The sequence below is a fragment of the Equus przewalskii genome, chromosome 5, assembly GCF_037783145.1.
Source record: "Equus przewalskii isolate Varuska chromosome 5, EquPr2, whole genome shotgun sequence".
NCBI lineage: Eukaryota > Metazoa > Chordata > Mammalia > Perissodactyla > Equidae > Equus > Equus przewalskii.
Genome location: NC_091835.1, coordinates 15277233 through 15301851, shown reverse-complemented (window position 1 = coordinate 15301851; position 24619 = coordinate 15277233). Strand labels below are relative to the sequence as shown.

General features: G+C 42.5%; 1 protein-coding gene across 15 annotated transcripts in view; it reads left to right on the top strand.

Moving 5' to 3' along the window:
* The window catches only part of COL4A4 (collagen type IV alpha 4 chain), a 121964-nt gene that overhangs the window by 16558 nt on the left and 80787 nt on the right, over positions 1 to 24619 (top strand). For all 15 annotated transcript variants that reach the window (XR_011539808.1, XR_011539807.1, XR_011539809.1 and 12 more), the window contains exons 2-4: positions 428 to 599; positions 3729 to 3771; positions 7708 to 7785. Coding sequence is in view for 6 of the 15 variants with exons in the window: in XM_070618413.1 (XP_070474514.1) it covers positions 544 to 599; positions 3729 to 3771; positions 7708 to 7785 (177 nt within the window). In the remaining 9 variants the exon portion in view is untranslated. The remainder of the gene's footprint in view (positions 1 to 427; positions 600 to 3728; positions 3772 to 7707; positions 7786 to 24619) is intronic.

Genomic DNA, 24619 nt, shown 5'->3' with positions numbered 1-24619 from the left:
ATTTTTATATATATTTGCTGTATGTGTGCAAAATGTATATTTGGGAGTTCTTTTCCTAGTTTCAAAAAGCAAAAAAAGCACTTCAGTGAATTTTAACTTGAATTTTCAAGGGAAAAGATTAAGTCCAAGAAAATTTCACTTAGCAAAATGAAGCAATAATTTTCATACAAGCATTATATATATATATCTCTTTCTATTTCCAAAAAATATATTATGACATATAAAGAATTTGAGAATATTTTTATTTCTAAGAATAAAAATTGATAATTGTTCAGTTTAACCATCGCTAAGGAGAGAGAATGTCAAAAAACTGTTGAAGTTCCCCTTTTGAAAATACTTCCATTACTAGCTATGAATAATGAAGTAATTATTTTCATTATAATGAATACTGTGTTTTAAGAGATATGTTTATATTTAACATCTGCAGAGTTTAAACCCAGGACATAGACCTTCATTTACAAATGGGTGTTGTCTGGAAGAAACGAGAAGATTGGCAGAATTTTTTTTAAGTACCAAGACTTGACTGTGACATACTCCGTGCACATGGCATTTATAAGATGCTCTTTCAGGTGGACCAAGCCCTTGGCCATAGATCCCTGGTGAGTGTCCTCAGTGTGATCACTTGCTTTTATTCAATAATTTCTCCTAAGTGTTGGTTCTATAGGTATAAAACATATAAATGCTTCATATGTCAAAAAGCCAAATCGTTCTAGAAATCTGTGGATTATGCTAGCCATTTTGTGACTCATTTTTAGTATTAAACACCAATCCTTGCTACTCGCCCTGGATTGCATCCACATAACCATCCAATGGGAGGATGCACATCTAAAGGCTGCAGATTCTTACCCTCTTACTTGCTAGGTTTGAATAGCAGAAACCTTGCTAGATGCCCAGAGCAGCAGGATCCCAATAACTAGTAGAGTTAGAACAGTGCACTTCATGAGTGTGGTAGTCAGGATAATGACCCCTAGAGATGTCCAAATCCTGACCCCTGGAGCCTGTGAATATGTTCTGTTACGTGGCAAGGGGGAATTATGGTTGCAGATGAAATTAAGGTTGCTAATCAGCTGACCTGGTGATGGGGACATTGTCCTGGATTAGCCAAGTAGACTCAGTATAATCATAAGAGTCCTTAGAAGTGAAAGAGGGAGGCAGGAGAGCGGGAGTCAAAGAAGGAGATGCGATGATGGAAGCAGAGGTGAGAGGGATGAACAAGAGAGAGACTTGACCTGCTGTTGCTGGCTTTGAAGGTAGAAGGAACCATGAGCCAAGGAATTCAGACAGCCTCTGGAATCTGGAAGCCTCCAGAAGGAACACAGCCCTGCTGACGCCTTGATTCTCACCAGTGAGACCCATTTCAGACTTCCGACTTCCGGAACCATAAGATAGTAAATATGTGTTGTTCTAAGCCACTGAGTTTGTGGCAATGTGTTGCAGCAACAATAGGAAATTAATATAAGATTGTTAAAAGTGACTAAAAAAAATTGGGAGTTAAGGAATGTTAAATAGTGAGAAATATGAAAAGTTTTGGAGCTGATAAACATGTATTTATGGGCAATGAAGGAGAGCGTTGGGGGCCAGCCTGGTGGCGTAGCTGTTAAGTTCATGTGCTACACTTTGGTGGCCTGGGTTTGCGAGATCCCTGGTGTGGACCTACACATCACTCATCGAGCCATGCTGTGGTGGCATCCCACATACAAAATAGAGGAAGATTGGCACAGATGTTAGCTCAGGGACAGTCTTCCTCACCAAAAAGCAGAAGATTGGCAACAGATGGTTGCTCAGGGCCTACCTTCCTCAACAACAACAACAAAAGGAAAGCATGTGTAGTGGGAAGGAGAATGTATTTATTTCAGAAATGCAATCAAGTCGTATTTATTTGAAGTGCATATGGAGGAAAATGCAATGTAATCTTAATTTTGAATGCTTCTTTAAAGAAAAAAAGAATTGTCGTGTTTTAAAATATATCCAGCAGCAGGAGGAGCCAGAAGAGCATAATGGGGGTTCAGATCTGATCTGAGCCAGACCTCTCTGTGCCATTCTGTCTGCAACATTTTGAGCACATTTGCTCTTGTGGAAAATGTGGAAAAACATACCGTGCCTACAGTTTCAATGAGACTATATATGTGGAGGCCAGAACTACTAAAAGATGTAACCTATCCTTATTTACAAATGTCCAAGGTGATAAGGACCTATTTAATAAATAGTAGCTGTAAATACTTCAACTTGGTTTAAAATAGTATACTCCCAGTGTTCAACACCTCGTTCACCTTTTTATTCTCTTCATTTACTTGGTTACTACTCTGTAATGCCAACCTGGAATTGAACTGAATTTTTTCAATTCAATTGAATTGAAATTTATTGCAATTGTCATGAATTCCAATAGAAGTGTCAGGGAGAATGGGGACCTCAGAGTGGCAGCCAGTCTGTGTGGGCTAGACCCCCACCCCCGTCTCCCACCTCCTAGTCAGGGGCTCACCCAGAGGCGTGGCTCTGTAGATTCCTGTTGTGTTTGCCAGTATCTCAGCACAAGAGGAAGGTAGAGGGTGGAGAAAGCAGGCTCTCTTAGGACGTGAGGTTTCTGAGAGGAGAAGGCTCTATGCACAACAAAGGAGACAAGGATGGCAGAGAAATCATGGCCCAGTTCTCCTCCCATCCATGGGGATTATGTGACCAGGAGCTCCAACTCCATCCTAGCTGGTTCAAGGATCAAAGGAGATGATGGATGTGGAAGCTCTTTGACAAATATAAGCTCTGGTCAGACATATGCGACTGTTTGGTGGTTGTCTTAGATCGGGCTGCTGTGACGAATACCACAGACTGAGTGGCTTATAAGCAATAGAGATTTATTTCTCACAGTTCTGGAGGCTGGACATCTGAGATCAGGGTACCAGCACCGTCTGTTCTTGTAAGAGCCCTTTTCCAGGTTGCAGACTGCCGACTTCTCCATGTGTCTTCACAGGGTGGAAAGAGCATGGGAGCGCTCTCTGTGGTCCCTTTTATAAGGGCACTAATCTCACTCCACCATCATGACCTAATCAACTCCCAAAGGCCCCGGCCCCTAATAATATCACGCGGGGGTTAGGATGTCAACATTTGAATTTTGGGGTGGGAGGGGAGTGTAAACATTCAGTCCTTAAAAGTCGTCTATTTTGATTTCATCTCTCCTGTTAAAATTTCTTTATAATAATATCACCCTGGTTGGATTTCTGCCTCGCTTATAAGACCCTGAACTACTTAACTCTTCCCTCGCTATTTCATATTATTTCCCTTCTCCTCCAAGCCATGTCCCCAGTCCAGTTATGTTTTCTCCCATTTTCCCTCCTTCCAGTTGGTTCCACTTACTGGCATCCAGCACACACTGGTCTTTGCACTGTCCCTGAACACAACCACTTCCTTCCCTCTTCCTCTCGTTTCCTACTGAGACTCATCTTCTTCGAGCCATCTATATATCCAGCTCTCACCTTGTGAGTGTCCCCACGGTACCCAGCACAATGAGGACTCCACTCACGGGCTGTGAGTACTTCTCGACGAGTTAAAAAGAGGAAAGATAATGATGCCAGCCAGAGTGAGGACATTTATCTTGTCACTGATGACAATCAGCTGGTGACAGCAGCCTATTAAAAATAGAAAGAAGCTTTCTGAAATTAATTCCTTTGTTCTTTTTCTTTTCTATTTTGCATGAAAATGAACAGTTTAGATTAATCTGCATTTTTGTTTTTTCCTAGGTCACTTATACTCATTCTCTTTTCTGTACAACATGTGTATGGGGTAAGTACATTAATTAGCTCTGATTGCATGTTGAAAATTCACTTTATTGAATGTATTATTTTTATTATACTTTTAAACAAGTTACTCCCTGCGACTCAGTGTTTTCATCTGTAAAATGAAGTGTTAGACTAGATTAACTCTAAGGTTTCTTTTATATTTTACAGTCAAGATTACTTACCAAATTGCCTAGGTATTGGGGATTCCTTTGTTTTATAACATAACCCTTTCTTAAAAACTTTTTTCAGAGAGAGACAGGAAGCAGCTTGGCCATTTCAAGATTAAATCAAGAAGTATAAGACTAAATTTGAACATTTTAACTCTGGAGAAAGATAAACCTAGAACATTCTGTAATAAGCCCTCTTCCTTCTGCTTCCTCACTAAAGAACCTAAGTTATTGAACCCAACCTCAGGCATTTCTGGGAAGTCTTGCTATGGGCCGCTTATAACTCAGGTTGATCTTGAGACAGCTGGACTGGTTCAATCAGTCTAGTGAACGCGTCTCTAGCTGTCCACTCTCTCTAGCTTGGATCCACCCAATCCAATTTCTGTAATTCAAGTTACCATAGGTCTTTTCAAAGCAAATCAAAATAGAAAGTTGCCTTCCGTTCTCCTTTTCCTACCAGTCAGAAGCAGAAAGCACACGCATCAAGGAATGAGAAGCCTTTGGTTCTTGGCTCTGCCATTGATTCATCCCTGAAGCTCTCTAAGACTCAGTTTTTTCCGAGTGAGGCAGGGATGGTAAGACTTGCTCAACTTAGTTCACATGCATTTGAGAGCATGACCTGAATGAATGAACAGAAACACACTGAAATGTATGTGTGTGTGGATTTTTTCTATTTCTCTTACTTGATTTTTCTAAGTGTATTTTTGTATTATATTCCTTTTTTGTCCTGTTATAAAAGTCTACAGAGTCCTACATTTCACTTCCTTTGTTTCTTATGTTCCTTATGAGTGGACCTATCATAACTCCTAAACCAAAGATTGTTCTACAATGGACCCTCCTACTAGCTTGTGTTATGCAGAGATTCTAGAGATTTCACACAGAGTGGCTTTGCTGTAGTTGGGTTGTGAGGGTAGAGATATAAATTGATGCAATATCTATGGAAGGCAATTTGGCATTATCCATCAGGATTTTAAATGAACATACCTGTTGTTGACACAGGAATTTCCCTTTTTGGAATTTGTCGTACGTATTTATACTGATTTGTGCATAAAGATGAATGCACAAGATTAGTTGCAGGGTAGTGATCAGTAACGAAAGAAAGGAGATGACTGCCGATCAATAAGGACTGACTAAACACGTTTTTCAAAAAAAGAAAATAGAGGTACAAATTCAGAACAGATTATTAACCTACAAACTAGTAACTCCTTTTCTTGAACTTTCCATGCACCAAGTATTTGTTTAAAAATATCTGAGATGAAACAGATAGTGACTTTTTCTTTTTTCCCTTTGAAGAAGAGGAACATTGATTTTTGAGAATGTTGGTGTATTCCCAATGAATATGGCTTATGCTTTGAATGTTGGCTTATGTGAGATATTGTCTTTATCTTCTTTTAATGGGTTTCTACTATCTGTTTTTAAGCTTCTTCCTCTAAAAATGCCTACCCCCACCCCCTTTTATTTTGAGGAAGGTTAGCCCTGAGTTAACATCTGCTGCCAATCCTCCTCTTTTTGTTGAGGAAGACTGGCCCTGAGCCAACATCCGTGCCCATCTTCCTCTACCTTATATGTGGGACTCCTGCCACAGCAGGGCTTGACAAGAGGTGCCATGTCCGTACCCAGGATCGGAACCGGCGAATCCCGGGCCGTCAAAGCAGAATGTGCGCACCCAACCGCTGCACCACCAGGCCGGCCCCGCCTCCCCCTTTTAAAGTGGTGTTTATTGGGATAGGTCTAAGATAGAAGAACTTTGTAGAGACTAAGATGACCCCTTGCTTTTTTCTTTTATTGGACAAAGTCAAAGCTTTCTATGTGACTATTCTTGTTTCTTTATTAGAATCTGCTAATCTATTTTAAATTGATTCTTCCCTGAGATGTAATTTTGCTACAAACACCTCAGTGATGCTTGGCACAATTAAGTGAAAAAAAATACTATGAAATAACAAGCTTGCCTTTGTTATCAAGCCATCTGATCAACTGACCTTCTTTTTTCTCTGGTTATTCTGATATTTCACTGAACACATAGTGGTGAGCCCTAACCTCGAATGAACCCAACTGTTCAGACTAGTTATTTTAAGTGCTTTCATGCTGTCCCGACCTGGCCCTGGGCATTTAATTTTTTTTTTTTTTTTTTACCTTATCAGGGTTTTGAACTTAATGTTTCCACATTCATAGATAACAATGTTACTCAAAACTCAAGAGGCGTATGTTTCAGAAACTTCAAATACATTTTTTAACTTAAATTATCTAATTGCTTGGCTCTTGTCAAGGTTCAAATTCTTATATTCTTTCAATGACCCATAAGAGTTTTGTTTATAAAGATATCTTTTTTTTATTAATGCTTAACGTAAAGATATTTTCTTTTGGATTGTGTCTGACCTTATTTTTCTAGGAAAAAAAGGTCTAAATTTTGTGATTGAAGAGAAAGACATACTGGATAGACCCCTCTCCCTCTTGTGTACATGTATATGTATACACGTGTGTATATTCATATATGCATATACATATTCATTTATATTCGCATACATAGGTGTGTGTATGAATCTCTTTCTTTCTCTCTCTGTATATGTTTTCCATCAGAACTATAAATATTGGTTCAGCTGCTTTATGTTTCCCCATTATACATTGGTCTAAAGGTTTAAGTTTATTGCCTTGAGATTGCAAAGATCTGTGAATTATAGAAATGCGTGGTTACTACCTCCACATTGCAGTGAGGGCTGGATGAGTGAAGACCATGAACCAGGCAGAGTTTATCCCTGATGCTTTTCTCATATTCCTATCCACGCCCTCAGCTCCTAGCACCTAGAGCTGCTTTTACCACCTGTCCCTCCCAACTGGCAGCCCCTGTCTGTGAATGAACACTCAGTGCTCGTTGTCACTGCAGGTGCATCATGGTGGGTGGTTGTCGTAAAGGGATCTACTTATGGAAACAGTTACTCGGGGACTATATTTTTGTATTGAAGTGACTTATGACTCCAGATGTGGATAATGAGGATTTGTGAGAACAAGGTGCTGACTCTTCCCAAAGGGGCATGTGTGTACACACGCATTTGTGTGTGTGTGTGTGTGTTTGGAGGAAGCATTAAAGTTAAGAAAATATGTGAGTGTGGAGTAACTCTTTAAACGGAGTGTTGAAGAAAAGTTAGGTAAAAGTGGGGAAAGGGCCCCAATTATTCAAGTTCAGGAGCTTTCTATTGAGAGACCCATTAGAGGAACCATTCTGGAGTATCAGAAAGTCGTAGGAAGAACAATTTTAATCTGAAATCCAAGGCTGCGACTGGAGCATTGACCCAGAAAGGACTTGATCTTGAAGGTAAAGCAAGAGGTTCCTGAACAAAAAGCCACGCTTATAATTTAAATTAGACACCATTGTGTACTTAATGGGTTTCCTAACTATATTGTTTACGCTCTAAGATTGTTCACATCTTACTAAATGAAGTCTTACCAAGAGAGAGAAATGGCAGAAGCTTCTGGTTGAAGCAAAGTAGCTTCAGAAGGAGGCTTTTAAAAAAATCCTAGCTCACATAATTTATCCTACTTCACACAAACCTTTATTTGGCTCACATAGTCACCTTTTTATTGTCAAGCCACATTGTAAGTTCTTTGCCTTTTTATATATCAATATTAGTCTTTTCTTTTCACAGATTCAGAGGTAAAGGTATACTGTGTATAATTCTCATGTGTTAGGTGAACCAGAGTGCCTGTCATGATGCGTATCAGGTACCCAGCAAAGTGATGAATATCGATGTACTAAATCAGGTACTTTCACCTTCCAGAGCGGAAAGAAGTTTATTGGTCCTTGTGGAGGAAGAGATTGCTCTGCTTGCCGGTGTTTTCCTGAAAAGGGGTCTAGGGTAAGTGACGTACAAATCAGCACGGACAGTGAGGGAGGGGAAAATGGGGAGCTGCTAATCAACGGGCGTGAAGTTTCAGTTAAGCAAGATGAATGAGCCCTAGAGCTCTGCTCTACAGCATTCTACCTCTGGTCAACAAGAAAGTATTGTTCACTTAAAAATTTGTTGAGCAAGTTGATCTCATGTTAAGTGTTCTTACCACAACAAAATTAAAAAAAAAATCAACATGGACAGCATCCTGAATTTTGAGCCATTGTATTTAACATTAAGCAGTCCCAGATTCTTAGCATGTTCTGGTAATCAGCGATATTTACATCTTTTACGATCAAAGTTCTATAGACTCTGATAAGCAATCCCAGTTATAGTAGACTACGTGTCAAGCTTAGAAGATAATCTGGGAAGCAGTTTTATATAATGTTTTATATAACACTAGTTGTGAATTGCCTTTTGCAGAAAGGGTCCTAAGTGCCAGATGGTACATACTGGGTCGCTCTCTTGATTTTCATGTTGCATATCAGCATTTTAAAGGCTCTGAGAAGTACTGCAGTGAGAAAAAAAAAAAAGCCTGTTTAACTTTGTTTAAAGTAGTGTTTCCAGACATTTGGCCATAAGACTCTTCTTTGGATAACATCTTTTGAAATCCTGTGGAATGGTGTTCTGTAATTGAAGCCACAACTGCACTTATTGTGTGCTTCTTATATGCCAGGCACTGTTCTACATGCTCAAAATGCTTTAGCTCACTGATTCCTCACATGTCTTATCATCTTATTGTACCGACTTTGCAGTGCCAGAGACCGAAGCACACAGCAATCTGGTCTCCTGCTCAAGTCCACCCAGGACGGTGCTCTTGATGACAACACTAGGTTCTCTGTCCTGCAGTGCGCAAGAGCCCTCTTGGTTACTGTGTCTCGGGTCCCTTGAACATTTATGAACCTCTCTCTTATATTCTGGTAGCAGCAGCTGGCAGCCTGCTAACTCACTTGTGCTGGAGTATTGGACCAAACAATTATTTTGGTTAAAAATACTCCCCCAATCTTACAAGAAAGGAATATGTTTCAGAAGCTTTGGACATTTTTGAGTCAGATCATCCTTTTGAACGTGTCCAAATCAATCCAACAGGGCTGTGTGTGATGCTCATAAAACACAATTCAGGGGCCGGCTCCGTGGCCGATTGGTTAAGTTCCTGCGCTCCGCTTCAGCAGCCCAGGGTTTCACCAGTTCAGATCCCGGGCGCGGACATGGCAACGCTCATTGGGCCATGTTGAGGTGGCGTCCCACATGCCACAACTAGAACGACCCACAACTAAAATATACAACTATGAACTGGGGGAATTTGGGGAGAAGAAGCAATTAAAAAAAACACAAAACACAATTCAGTTAAGATCAGTCTTCAAGGATGCAGATCGTTTTCTTCCTGAGAGAAGGGACCATACGTTTCTCTCACAGCATCACTTTGTGTTCACCCAGTAGGTGTGCAATATGGATGGGCTACCTTTGTTGAGCCGTTTTCCTGTAAGCATCCATATTACTGAGCTTCAGTTGTGACAAACTGTTTTGTTTCTTCTTCAATACATTAAAAATTTTGGTGATCAGAATTTATCTTGAGCTTTTTCCAGCCACTTTCATGATACAGTTTAAAAACTGAAGCTGCAAGGAAACAAAATTAAGTCACTAAAACCTAGCAATCTAAGACGTGCTTTATCCTTTTCCCATGTAAATGGACACATTATTCAGGAAAAAAAGAGCCTGGCTTTTGTGTGAAGTTGTTAATATAAACATAACAAGATTGTATAAACAAAAAAGAAAAGAAATCAGTGCATCTTAATTTTAAGATCCTTTGAGCTTGAGACCCAAGAACAATGGATTGATCGGCTCTGTGGCAGGAAGGAGATGGAAACACCACAAAACAAAGTTCTCGGATAAAGCCAGCTTGGTGTGGTCCTCTGGTTTAAATGAGGCTGAGAGTTGTTTTAGTGGGGACATTTGGTGATGTCCAGAGACATTTTTGGGTTGTCACAATTGAGTGAACGAGGGACTACTGGCATCTAGTGGGTTAAAAAACCAGGGATGCCACTCAGCATCCTGCAATGCACAGGACAGTCCCCAAATACCAATTGTGCCGAGGTTCAGAAACCCTGCTCTAATCCTACAACAGCTCTGTGAGGCCAGTATGATTATTATTTCCATCTATCAATACAAGAAACTCAAATTTGCAAGAGTTTTAAATAACTTGCTGGTATGTGGAAGAGGCAGGAACCACACCTGGGCATCTGGCTTCAATCCCAGTATTTACCCCATGATCATGAGAAGATGGTGACCCTGAGGCTCAAACACCAGGTTTTAGTCATAACTTTGTGAAGTCTGTGGACACTTTAATCTGCTCCAGCCTGGGTTTCCTCTTATTTACACCATTGGTCCTTTCTGTTCTGTTTCGTTGGGCTGTTTGACATTCACAGGCAATTGAATGCCTACAGGGTGCAATTTGCATTCTGTAACGCAGTCTTCTAGCACCCCGGGTTATGAGGGCTCTCGGGGATGAGCTGCACTCTGCCGTCTGTGTCCCTGTTTCTGGGTGGTCAGGGAGAGCTGTGTGCGGAACACGGGTCAACCTCTGCCCTTCCTGAGATAAATGGGTCCCGTATGAAGGCTGCAAGTTGGCGTTGACCTTGTCCAGCTGGGAATTTGGGGGCGTGGCTTGTGAGTAACTGGGAGGTGGTTTGGAAGGCTGGAGCTCCCAAGCCCTCATCAGCCAGCCAACTCACATCCCATCTCCCGAGCTGCAGTGACAGCTCATGGTGCACTATAAAAATAGGAATACACTAAATTCCGGAGGGTTGAGCATCTGCCTGAGATGGCACAGCCCATCACCAGGATAGCCAGGCATTCCTAAGAAAGAATTGATTAGGTACTGTCTTATGGCTTAATGCCTGAGTGAGTAGTTTGTTCAAGCTCCAAATTAAAACTGCTGTGTCTAAAGCAAGTGTTGGGGAGCCAGGCTGGCCCCACACCGTGGAACGACTGTGGGTAGCATTTCAACTGGAGACTGAAGCTAGAGTTTGAGGTGGAGCTGGGGCATATCTAAGGCAGGGAACAAAGGGTGGCTCCTTCATTGCTGACAGAATGAAGCCCAGCCTCACCAATGTACCATTGGATGCCCACAGTCTGGCCTCAACTAGTGTTTTCTTCAGTCATCGCTATTATTTCCTCTTCGATCCTCTCCACCAGCATCCGTTAGCGCCCTCACTCTCCCTTGAACATCATCTGAACATCCCACTTCTCATCCTTTTCTGGAATGCCTTCCCGCTTCCCCTCCGCCTGGTCTTTCCTGTCTTCCGCAAACGAGCTCAGTGGTGATGTCCCATCCCCACCCCCCCCGCTTCCCTCACAGGCCTCCTGCTGATCCCAGCCAGTATTGATGACCCCTGGTGGGAACCTGGTTCCCTGCCCTGGCACTTCTTCCCTGGCCTCCAGCTCTGTTTGGGTTTCAGTGTGGATGTGCCTGACTCTCTCGATTAGATGTAAGCATGTGCTTCTGAAAGGTGGTCGTATGGGCACATGTGAAATGTTTATGCTGTCTCCAGGCCCGGAGTGAACACTCTAGAAACAAAAATTACCTACTTATGTTTCTCCTCTTTAAGAACTGGGGTCATTTTTTGGTGCTTCTTTGAGATGATCTCAGTAGATGGCACCTAATAGGTAGTTAATACACATATATCAATAATTTAAAATTCAGACTGCAGCCTGGACAGGATTTGGGAGCCTGAGCTGGTGGCCAGGCCAGCCTGCAACATGCATGTAGGGATGCTTCCCAAATCCTAGGCAAGGGGGAATAGAATTAGCAGGAGTCTCTCCTCCAGTCCCCCCACCCCCACCCCCATGCCCACCTCCCAGCCTTTAGATCTATTATTAAATGAGAAACCTCACACAGCCTAAATTCCCCTGTGAATTTCAGGTAGGGCCAGAAGTAAGTGCTTTGAGCAGCAGAAACATGCCTGTTGCTGCATTCGGACCTCTTAGGCCTTCCGTAGCATCCTGGAAAGAGCTGGAGTCTCAGGGCTTACCTCTTTGGTCTCTTTTGGGTTCAGAGCCCTCACCTGGGAAACAAGGGTTTGTATGAGAGGGCTGGTCCTGGCCTTCCCAGCCTGTGCTTCTGTGATATGGGGCATGGCTCTTCACATATGACAGCTGTATGATTGGCTTCCAAAATATTTTGTGACTCTGCCCTAACATTTCCCCAAACTTCATTATAGTCCTTCTTTGAGGATGTGGCATTGGGCAAGATTTTAAATTATTCACTATCAGTTTCAAGGGAGGAAGTTCCATGTTTTTGATGGTTGTTTCCTTGTAGGGAAAACGATGTGTCTTTATAGACTAGGATGGGACCTTTTATAAAGTCTGCTTTAGTAACTAGCATGATAATAAAGACACCTTCTATAGTTTTTTCTAGAATAAAATATGTCTATATTGTTTTCCATTTAAGGGAGTCTAGCAACTGTTACGTCAATAGAACTTTGCAGTTTGGTGGTTTTATATACAAGGAGGAAAAATGTCTTAAAACTCAAGATCTGTCTTAGGTTTTGGACTTTGAAAACTAAAATCCCACACTGGCAATTGAGTCTTTCCTTTGGGAATTTTAAATCACTAAAAAATGTACAAGTATTTTTCATGCAATCTCATTCATTTGCTCTTTAAGCTCCTAATGGCCTTCATTCCATGATAAAAATGGAATTTACTGGGGAAATTTTAATTATTGTTAACATTTTCCATATCATTAAATTGTTTGCACACAAAGTTCTAGAACTTAATCTCTTCATCATTCACACAGCTGTGTTCTAGCACACGCTATAACTATAGCCTGATAACTGGTTCAGAGCAATCATTTTTATGCCCCAAAGTTCACAAAAGTCAATTAAGTTATATTGTAATGTAAGCAAGTTCCAATGACAACTGAAAAGTTGGCAAATTTGGTTTGTCACCAACTCCTTAGATTTTTGGTTCTGCTTTCGTCTTTTTCTCGCTATGTCTTTCACCTCCAGGAATTAACTCCCTAGCTCATTTTGTCTCTGTTGGAGAATTCTCTGATAAATGAAGCCCTGCCTGAGGGGACAGACTCAGGTGCCTCATGGGCCTGCAGGTAACCTGAGTGAGGGGAGGGGCACCCCAGGATGGAACAGCTGGCCTTGGGGACAGACCATGGGGAGCTGGACAATCCATTTGTTATGTAAAGGCATCAGAATTCAGAATTTTAAAGAAACACAGTGCCTAACGATTAAACAAATTTCCCAGTAGAAGTCAACCCACTAGCTGCCAGTTTACACCTTTGGCTTAGCTTGTTAAAGTGCTCCTTCTGTCAGGAATATTAATGATGATTATTGAAGAGTAGACAACTTGTGAAAGTTAAAAGAAAGAATCTTCAGTTGTAGGATATTTTTTCCCCTCCCCCAAACCCCACGGCATGGTTGTATATTCTAGTTGTAAGTCCTTCTAGCTCTTCTATGTGAGCCACCACCACAGCATGGCGACTGACATATGGGTTGTGTGGCTCTACAACTAGGAACCGAACCTGGGCCGCCCAAGTAGTGAGAGTGCTGAACTTTAACCACTAGGCCATCAGGGCTGGCTCTAGGATTTCTTATGCAGGTGGTTGAGGAAGTATTTCTGAACAGGCCCTGGGGGCCTGGGGCAGAGGGAGGACATGTGTCTATCATTTCATATTATTTGGCCTATTACTAATCATAGTGGTAGAAGTAACATTAGTAGCTGATATCTATATAGAAGAATAACTCCAGTTAGCTAACATGGGTCTCAGTAGGCTAACAAATCTCTGTCTTTAAATCTAGCATTCATGGTTGAGAAAGAAGGAGAGAAAACCAGCTTATATTTGCCTACTATGTTCTAGAATGTACTGTTTTCCAAACAGGCCAACTGCCCGAAACCTCACTGGGTAATCTCAGTTGCAGATGGCACATCGGCCCTGGTCAGTCACGTCATTAAATTGCCAGTGGTTTGCAGGAGAGCCTTTGGTCTCCTTGTGTGGAGTTCAGTTCCATAGCAACGATGACTGCTGAGCTCTGTGACCCGGCCTGAACGAGGCCAGGCGGGCACAGAGCTCAGCAAATGTGGGACTCCGCTGAACTTGGGAGGATCAAGGTCATCACCGAAGTGGAGGCAGCCTTGTCTGTGGTGAGAAATAAGGTGCATCCCAAAGCAGGTTGTGTTCCCTATGAGAAAATGGGAAGCTGTATTTGTGACTAAGAACATTTCTCTAGGGCAAGAGTAACATCTGACTAAATTAGCTAAATTACAGTGTTTTTAGGAAAGAAAAATCTATTTCCCCTTCCAAATACCCTTTTCAGTAAGTTGCCAAGAAATCCACAGGGAAACAGCTGAATCTCCAAGGTGCTCATTTTTTCACTCTTCTGTCATACAATCTCATCTGACATTCATTCAGCAAATAACCATTCATTCACTCCGTTCATTCAGCAAACAGCCGTTGGGCATTTGCCACATGCCAGGCATCTGACGAGGCTGTGAGGCCTCAGTGATAAAGAAGATAGTCCCTGCAGCCCAGAGCTCTGAGTCCAGCAAGAGAGCCAGAGATTCACCCTCTGGCCGTTATTTCTGGGGCCTGGTGAGCGCCAGGCACTGTCCTAGCTGCTTGGGGTGCATTAGGGAAAAGAACAGACAGAGAAACAGGCCTGAAAGAAACACGTCGTGTTAGTTCCTCGGGCTGCTGTAACAAATTATCACATACTTGGTGGCTTAAACCAACAGAAATTTATTTTGTCACATGTTCTAGAGGCCAGAAGTCCAAAAGCAAGGATATTGCCATACTCCCTTTATAATAGGCAATAGGGGAGAATCTGTTCCCTGCCTCTTCCAGCTTCTGGTGGCCACCAGCGTTCCTTGGCTTGTGGCCACATCGGTCCAGTTTCTGCCTCCATCTTCACATCGCTTTTTCCTCTGTGTGTCTGTATCAGATCTTCCTCTGCACATGTAGTGGCATCGAGGACCCACCTGGATATCCAGGATAAACTCCTCCTCTCGAGGTCCTTAACTTTATCACATCTTTTGCTGTCTAAAGTGATAGCCACAGTTCTGGGGGTTAGGGCATGGACGTATCTTTTTGTGGCCATCATTGAACCCACTGCAAGTATTTGCGCAGAAAGAACAGCCTCTCCTCAGGCACTGAAGTGGACAGGAGACGGGCTGGCATGTTCGAGGGACTGCAATGTGGCCAGAAAGGTTTGATCATTGTAGGTGAGGAGCAATTGGCATGAGATGCAGCTGAAAAAGCAGAACAGGTTCTCCTGTTTAATAAGGAAGGCTTTGAATGATTTTAAGAAGGGTGGAAGCAGGTTGAATTTATGTCATGAGAAGATTATTCTGGCTGTTGTTTGGAGAACACAGTGGGCGGACGACCATTAGGGGAAACCTATTTGGATACCACTGGTGGGAGGTCATGGTGGCTTAGCCAGGGGGTGAGCATGGAGGTGAGGAGGAAGCGGATGGGTGTCAGGAATATTCGGGAGGCAGAATTGACAAGAATGAGAGGGAGACTCCATGTGGGACAGTTGGAGGTGGGCTGTTAGAGGCATGCAGGGGGACTCCCAGGTGAGGGTGAGCAGCTGTGTGGACAGTGGTGTATGGCCAAGGAGCACATCTGGGGGGATGACCATGAGTCCATGATCATGAGTCCATTGTGGAGCTTGAGGTCAGTCGGATAATGTGGCCAGAGTTCAGAGGAGAGGTGTGGGCTCGGGAGGGAAATGGAGGGATTGTTCAGTGATTCACCCTGTGGAAATGGACGAGTTTGCCCAAGAGAAAGTGAGAAGTGAGAAGAGACCAGGGCAGCCCTGAGGAGCTGCAGGAGAGTCCCAGCAGGAGGAGGGAGAGTCAGCCCAGAAGACAGAGGTCAGAGAAAAACACGGAGCAGGTAAGGAGCAGGGACACCAGGAGAACAGAGCGAGGAAGAAGGAGGGAGAGTCAGCTGGATTCTGGACCAAGAGCTCTCGGCACTGCCTCATTCAGTTCCCATGGCAGGTGTGTGATATTGGGCTGATGTTACGCCCACCATCTTTAAAAAAATTGGAAAACCACTCTTGGATGACCTGGTCCAAGGCATGACCTTGTTGTTCATGGGCAAAGCCATGTCTTCTGGTTCTCAGTGCAGTATTCTTTCCATTGCACCGTGCTGCCTTTTAAGAACACAGCTGAAAATCCCTGGTCAGTGTTACTCCAGGCTGAATTGACCAATTTATCCCCTCATTAACAAGTGAGGTGAACTTCACGTACAAAATATTCTGCCACCGAAGTCCTGTCTCCTTGCACTGTCTACTCTTTGAGTAACACCTTTTTGTTATTTATTTTCATTACCCTTTCTGATACCCAACGGTTTTTCCTGTTCTAATAGGAAAGGACCCTGGAGGCACTTGCTAAAGGATTTATGCTTCACCTTGAAGCCTGTTGGAGAGTTTAAGTGATGTTATAGTGTCACCTAGTGGCTTACTACTTGAATTACAATCAAGCATAAGAAGGCAGGAAGGGTGCTGCTGAATGCTTCTTTATTAATTTTAACTATAGAAGCGTTTACTCAGCATTCTGTGAGTATATGTTTAGAATTTATACTGTGCAAGGCAGTGGCCAAGGTGCAGTGATAAAAATGCATGTGGATCTCTGGCCTCAAAGATCTTACAAGAAGACATCACCCCAAGCAGATGTTAACTAAAGTAGCATGCGCCAAACAATAATGAAAAATAGGCGATGAGTCTATTTAGGTGTTAATTGTTTTAAGGTGGATATGACAGTTTGTAGGAGAGAGATTGGTAACGACTAGGATGAAAAGGGAAGCAGCAACTTTGAAGTCCAAGGAGCTGGGTTTGAATCTCTGCTTCCCCAGCTGATAGCTGAGTGGCTCTGGGTCACTTGCTTCATGTCTCTGAGCCTCGTTTGGGAATAAGGAAGTAGATACAGGGATGATGTTCTTCTTTATGGAGGTAAGGATTCCGTGAGAACAATGTTCAGCGCCATGTCAGTGCCTAGAACAGAGTAAGTACTCAGTGAACAATCGCAGTTATAATTATTATCATCATCATCAACATCATCATCCTAGTTTTGATTGGAGGAAGGTAGAACTTGAACTACAGAAGGAGAAAGGTTGCTATCACTTCAGGGAAACAGAAGACACAAGTGTGATTAGAGCAGAGAGTGCAGCCATGGGCATCATAGGGAATAGGGTTGGCTGAGGTGATGGGAGGTAGACAGTAACCACTGCAGGTGTTGATGCAATGACACAGGGAAGGGAAGACTGAGATGAGTTGATGGTTGCATGTGGGTGTGGGGAGAAGATGGGGCCTAAGGAAGTGAGGGATGCTGGTGCTTGGGTAACCCATGTGAGATGACGAGACCATGACCCAGGTCGCTGTAGTGGGGTGAAAGTAAGACAGACACGTGAGATTTAATCAAAGAAAGATGTGATAGACTTGGTCAGGGGGTGGACGTGGAGAATGAGGGAAAGAAGGGGAGCCAAGCTGACAGCTGGTTGTTGAGCTTACACGATGGAAGGAATGAAGTTGCCACCGGCTGCGTCAGGGAAGAAGAAGGCTGGGAAACTAGTTTGGGAGGGATGAGCTGAGCTTCTGACATGATGAGTATGAATTAACAGAGGAAGAAGATTCAAGAAGGTTTCTAGAAAACAGGGATATAGGATGGGACTGGGAAATTAGATTTGAGAGAACCACAAATATGGAGATCTTTAATTAATTTGATGAATTCTATTGTTGTCTTAAAAAGCTTTATAAAAGAACATAGAGTACATTGAGATAAATTTTTAAAAGTTTAAAAATAAGGTGAGGGTGGAAGCAATTGAAATGACCCTGCAGGTGTGGTGTGAGTATGACAATGGAGGGACCCTCCATTTGGTGCCAGGAGGAGGTAGTGGGAAGACGAGAGCTTCTGGAGAGAAACTGACCGGTCCAGGTATGAACTCAAGCTTACCAGGAATGTGAGTTTGAGTAAGCTATATCCTGTGAGTAGGCTTTCCTCATCCTTATGGGGATAATAATCCACATTTCTTAGTGTTGCTGTTTGGATTAGATGAGATAAGTTATGGAGAAAGGTAGACACATAACTAAGCTTAAATAGATAAATTCCTTCCTCTTCCTGTGACACTTTTGATGATCAGTGTCATGGTCTTAGAAGCCAAGGGCAATTTGGAAATTTATATGTAGTTAGTATAATAGAAACGTCTTTGTTATTCATTTGTTCATTCATTCATTAACGAATGAATGAGTGAATGGACATTCATTTATACTGCTTTGCATGGATTCATCTCAGGAAAGAGCAGGAAGCAGTTGCAGAAGAAGCGTGATTGTACACATATTTGTAGTCGTCTGTCTGTAGTTATTTCTCCCAGTCCTCACACTGCTAAAATGACCAAGGGCTTCTTAGACTTCTGTCATTCCCCAAAGGTCTGGTCCCTGGGGGCCAGCAGATCAGTGGCAGCCCAAAAGGCTGATCTGGAAATTTTGGTTTTAAAAAAGAACGTATCCTCTTATCAGTTGGTCTCTTCTACCAAGATGTTGTGAAATAAAAATAATTTGATCTTAGCCCTGCTCAAGAGATGTGCCTGACGTGGACACTCAACAAGGGACAGAATCCTAAAGGAATGCTCCGGCCTCACAGGGCTGGGCAGGCATGCGACTCTGTCCGCTTTAATCGCCTTCATCCTTTATTTGTACAGCTGGCCCGGGAGCCCAGTCCCGCTGTAGCCACAGTCCACAGTCGGGAGGGACATCTAACGGGTCTGTGTCAACTTGGTCTTTGAGTAGAAAGGAAGAGATGACCTGGTGGCTTCCCATGGCATGCCAAAGTTCCCTCAGCTGTCAAGCCAATTGTCATTTCTGGATTCAGTGAATCTGTTTTCTGACTTCACCGTCTCTCAACGAATGTCATAAACCACAGAGGCAATTCCGTGCACACAGTAGCCAAAAAATATTAGAGAAACTATGTCTGAAAGTCATTCCAGTGGGCATTATTTTTCTTTTTGCTAGTCTGGATCCAGTGTAGTCATTCATTGCATATCATGTCATTGTTTGTGAGTGGAGGGTGCGTGGTTAGGAGTAAAACGTTTCGTAAAAAATTTCTTTTAAAGATGCAAAATTTCTGTGATTATTTAATGATTCTCTAGTTATAGAGATGGCTTTTCTGGGCTTGTTATATATGCCGCTTCATCCTGAAATTAATTCTATTATAGCCCTAGGAATAAGTGAGCTCAAATATTTGCTTGTAAACATACTCTTTTTGTCCTGACCCCTTCTTTTATAGGAAATAATTTAATGAAAATGGAATTAATCTCTACATTGCTGTGGATGAATTATTTACTCAAATTGGGTGAACTAATAATGATTGTTTCAGAGATCGGTATTCGGGAAATTTCCGTGAGCAGATTTAGTGCTGTTATTCAGCGTTTAGTGTATTTCTTTACAAAACTTATCATATAGTAAAATACCTGTTAATAGGAAAAAACAGCACTAAATATAAAATAAACCACCAAGTCTTCCAACAGCCATAAAAAATGCAGGCATTTACTGTTTCATGTTAATTTTTCCACTTGCAAAGTAGAGGTTGGATTTGCTGTTTAGTAGGGTTGAAATGAAGGCATAGTAATGTCTGTGTTACATCTGAGCGACAAAAAGACACCAGCATCACTGCATTCAGGGCCCTTGCTCATGGTGTGGGTTGTACTCTGATCCCCTCGGTGTGGAACCATTGCCAAATCCACATAATTACCATCCGCCAAAGTTCTGGTGATGGCAGTTCAGAGAGACAAGAAAGCAGCTCCTTTTTCTCATTTACACGTGTCTTCCTTGGGTGATGGTGTTGGGAGGGCTGACTGTATTATTTTATTAAGTGTTTATTGTTCTCTGCCTTTCTTACCGTCATGACCTTGGACACCTAGATTCTACCCTGTGGGAGCTCATGGTCCAGTGGGTGTGGGGTTGGAGGGATAAAGAGATGATCACCTTAACAGGTGGGAAGTGTTATTACAGAGGCATCTTGGAGAGGCATCTAATGTGAAGGGGGTGTTGGGGGGAGGGCAGGAGATCGGGGGGGGTCATCTTGAGAGATGACTTGGGGTGAATAGGAGGGACACTCCTGATAGGACACCCAAGTCTGGGAAAGAACAGAACAGAGCTCATTCAGGAATGACAAGGAAGTCGGTGTGACAGATCCGGGGCAGAGGAGGAGGAAGCAGATGGGGACCAAAGGGGGATCGGTGTCATTAAATAATGCAAATAACCAGTCCTTGTTTTATGTCTTTTCAAAAGTGTTTTAGATGGCACTTTCTCAGATCAGGGCACATTTCTATACTGAATGGAGTTTTGTCATTTTTACTGCTGTGTTAAACATTTCCACTCCTTTTTTTTCCTCCCCAAAGTTCCATTAGCTCACTGGATTCAGCGTTGCGTGTCTAAAACAAAACACGTTAAAGAGATTTATAGCTGGTTAATTGGCTCTTTCTCAGTTACCCTTTTATGTTTGAAGGTGCATTTCGTTATATTTCTAAGTAATACATTATTGTAAAGTACAGCATTCACAAAAGATAATTTGAGGAGTTTTCCTATAAATTACATGCAAGATGAAAAGATAATTCCCAAACTTAATAAAAAAAGCAGTTATTTCCTGAGCCTTATATTTAGGAAAAATGGGAGTTTTTAACTTATGTTAAGTAAGTAAGTAAGATCAATTAACGTAGGTACAAACGGTCTGCTGAAGTCATTATTTATTCTTACTTTTAGATTGTGCTTTAGAATTCATGCAATATCTAGAGTAAATTAATTTGCCCTCAAAATGCCCCCAAATGGTTTGTGCCCGTATAATTATATTTCATATGTTATTGTTGTCTTTTTTGTAACAAATATTTATACATTTAAGCTTCCTTGAAAATTCTAAGGTCTTAGTATTTGTATGGATACTCAATAAATAGTAGCTATTATGACATTGATGAAAAAGCATGAAGAAAAGGGAAAGTACAAATAAAGGACAATTTTGATTTGTAGTTGAGTAGAGTCAATAATGTTTGTTGAGTCAATAACTTAATGGTGAAAGAGAAATGGTAATTAATCTTTATTATAAAAGTCATGTTTGCTGATGGTAAGATGCTCGCAAAATAGTATGTAACGTCGCCCAGGCTTGAATTTTCACTCCTGAGACACGACAGTATGCCATTTCTTGTATATCCTTCTAAAAATGTTCATGTATAAAAACATATTTAGAGAAAATTTCCTTTTGTTTCTCTACAGGTGGGATCATATGACATATGGCTTGCTTTTTTCCATTTAACACTGAACTATTAAAAGTAATAATAATCTGTAATGACAATAGTTAGCATTATCATGCCAGGAACTATGCTAAATACTTTACCTGCATTATTCTTTTTATGTCCATGAGCCACTGACAGATGAAGAAGCTGAGGAACAGAGAGGTTAAGAAACATGTCCAGGGCCACACAGCTAGTAAGTGTGGGCCTGGGCTTCAGATGCAGGGGGCTGGCTGCAGAGCCTGGAAACTGTCACTTTGTTTCTTTCTCATGAGCATCACGAGGATGTTGTACGTAGGCCCAGACAGGTCTACCTCAGTCTCTTTAATGTCCCGGCCCTGTACATTTCCCTCAGGCCTACACAGTGGTAACTGGCTTGATACTGGACTCTCATTGGCTGCCTTCCCTTCTCTGTGTCGCATCCCTGCCTCCTCCCCCCATCTCTTTGATTTTCAAACATACTGTGTGCATTGACTCCTCGTCCTGCATTTTGCTTCTGGGGCACCCAGACTAAGACAGGCTGTGTGTGGTGTTCCATTGTATGAAGGTGCCATAACTTACTCAATCAGTCTCATTTGGGCAGACTTTTATGGGATTTCCAGTTTGTCATGAAATTATGAATAATGTTGCAGTGAATATCCTTGTGCCGTTGTCCTTAAACCAGGGCAAGCAGGCTCTTCCTGCCTTTGGGCCCCATTCCTCAGGCAGGGCACCACCCTGTCTCTCTCCTGTGTCTGGGCCTGACCAAGGCCAGCAGCCCTGTCAGGTGCTCCTCAAGTGTGTACCAGAACTGGGTGGGTCCCAGGGTCTGTTTCTTTTCTTCCTGGTGCTCTCTGACCCTTTATCCAATGTGGAGCTGTCCACATGAGGAGCTCTGGGTTTCTTGCTTCTGGGCTAGTCTGGAGCCTCATGGCTGAGCCCTGGTTTCCGGGGGATGGCTGGCTAACAGAACATTTCCACTTACCAGTGCTGGATTTTGTTCACGGGATTGCATGAGATTGGGTCACCAGAATGGTGCTGATGCACTGATTTCAGATGACTCAGATTTTTATGTAGATGCAGCTCTGCAAAATATACATTGCCCTGGGACCTGAACCTCCAAGGGGCAGCCCTATATTCTTGTATGTGGTCCTGTGCACTGTTGGAGTTCAGCACTAATTATTCAAAATTGCCCAGAAGTTTAAGAGATCTGATCTAAGCAGATATCTCCTGAAATCCATTTAGCTTTTCTCTCCACATACCAAGATTTACTTGCTCATCAAATGCAGTTATTTATCTTGTTTGAGGGGGTAAAGGGGTATAAAATAATTTTTCTTAAATCTTTGGAAAGTTTTAAAAAGCACAGAAAATTACAGGTGAACATCTGGCTTCAAATCAATACCAAGGATGTTTTCAAACTGTAACGAAATACAGCATGGACTCTGAAATGTGTTAGACAGCACAACTGAACACATTAGACACCACAGTGCCTGGGGTTGTGTGGCCGAATCACCTTGCATCGGTGAAAGCCTTGTTAGAAGCTTCTCGTTATGAAGCTTCTCTTTATTTAATGTAGGATATTGTCCTAAGATTACAAAGTGAGTTACTTAAAAAACCATCAGAATCAAAGACACACTCTACCCACATCAAATTACAGACAGAGATTGAATGTTGAGTCTAGAAGTGTCATTTAGAAACCCTGATTTTAGATTTTTGAGTTCATTCAATCCTTGTTCCTGTACATTGATTATTTTGTAAAAAGTAAGTTTGAATGTATAAAATAAATTTATATGTCATAAAGGTTACCTTTGATAGAATTACTTTTTTCAAAGTTCAAAAATAACTTTCCCAACTACACAGGGCCCAGGTGGAGTGTGTCCAGTCAGATGGGGGGTCAGGCTCGGCCTGTGAGCATCGCCGCTGCCAGTCCATCTATCCCTTATTTATTTGAAAGGAATTTCCTGAGCCAAAGCCTATGGGAGATGGGAGGCTTAACTGGGGAGCAAATATCCCTGCCCTCATTGTGCTCATATCTAATTGGAGAGGCAAACAATAAACTGAGGAGCAGACACATAATTTAAAAATAGGAAACGCTAAGATGCTAAGACAGAAATGGACAGGATGCTGTAATCGAGACTGATGGGGTTGGGAATGGTTGGAGAGCCTACTTCACTGGAGGGGGAGGTCCAGGAAGGCCTCTAAGGAGGTGGCAGTATGGCTGGGATCCAAGACATGTGAAGATGTGGGGAAAGAGCAGTGCAGAGGGAAAGCATATACAAGGCCGTAAGATGGGAAGAGCCGTGTGGTGGGAAGTAGTGAGTGTGGGGTGGGCACAGCATGTGGGTGCGAGGGAATCTGGGGTCACACCTTGGAAGGCCTGGAAGGTAAGAAGCACGAGGTTTATTCTCCAAGCAGTGAGAAGACGAGGAAGGGTTTGAAAAAGCAGGCAGTGCCGTGATCTGACTTCTGTTTAAGCGTCACTGGGGTTGTTGTGTGGAGTGACGCTTGGAGGAGAGTAGAGGGAGCTGGAGACCATTTAGGAGGCCAGGGCAGTAGGCTCCCTGGAGCCTACTCCATCAGCAGCAAGACAGTGAGGTGGGTGAGTTGCAGATCTATTTCGGAAGTGAAATGGTACCAATGGATCATGTATTAAATGTAAAGATGACAGAAAGAAGTATATTAAGGATGACTCCCAGGATTCTGGCTGGGTTAAATGGGTAGATGGGGAAGGTAGATGGAGAATCAGATCTGGGGGCAAAATCAAGAGTTCCATCTTGAATTTTTTTTTTTAAGCTGGAGGTTCCATTGTACCCAAGGAGATGTTAAGGAAGCAGTGAGGTATGATCATCTGGAAGCTGGAGGAGAAGGCTGAGCTGAGACATAGAAGTGGGGGTATTGGAATCTGTGGCATTTAACATTTCAGTCCTGGAGGGAACCGTGCATGTAGGGATTGTGGAGAGAGAGATGGGAGCAATCTCATGGAGGACAAGGGAGCGTGCTCCTCAGAGGCTAAACTTCCTTAGTCCGGAATGGAAAGAGCTATGAGACCCGCAGCCGCCTCTCATAGGCAAGAACTGAGCATTAATTCAGTGTCAGTCTGTCTAAATGCAACACAGAACAGGCCAAAAGGGAGTTCCTCATCTTTGTGCCAGAAGCGTTCCCACTGTGGGTGCGGGGGAGATCTGAGCTAATGAAACTTCACCTAAAATAAGAGGTGACCTTTTCATTCATGGAAAGTTGGATTGTGGTGTGGAGAACTTGCTTCCAAATTATGAACAAGAAATTAAGTAAAAGCAGATGAAAAAGAAATGTTTCCCCCTAAAAGGGCAGACAGATCATTAGCCATTTGAAGTAAATAAAAGATCTGTTTTTCCCCACTCTTCACTAGTATCACTAATGTACTGGTAATAAGTCTTTGACTTTTTTTTTTTAAGTTCCTTGCTTCACTAAACAGCTCAGGATTTATCAATGTCATTGACAGAATGAAAATAGTAAGAGAACTCTAATCAGTTTATGTGTGTGTGTGTGTACTCA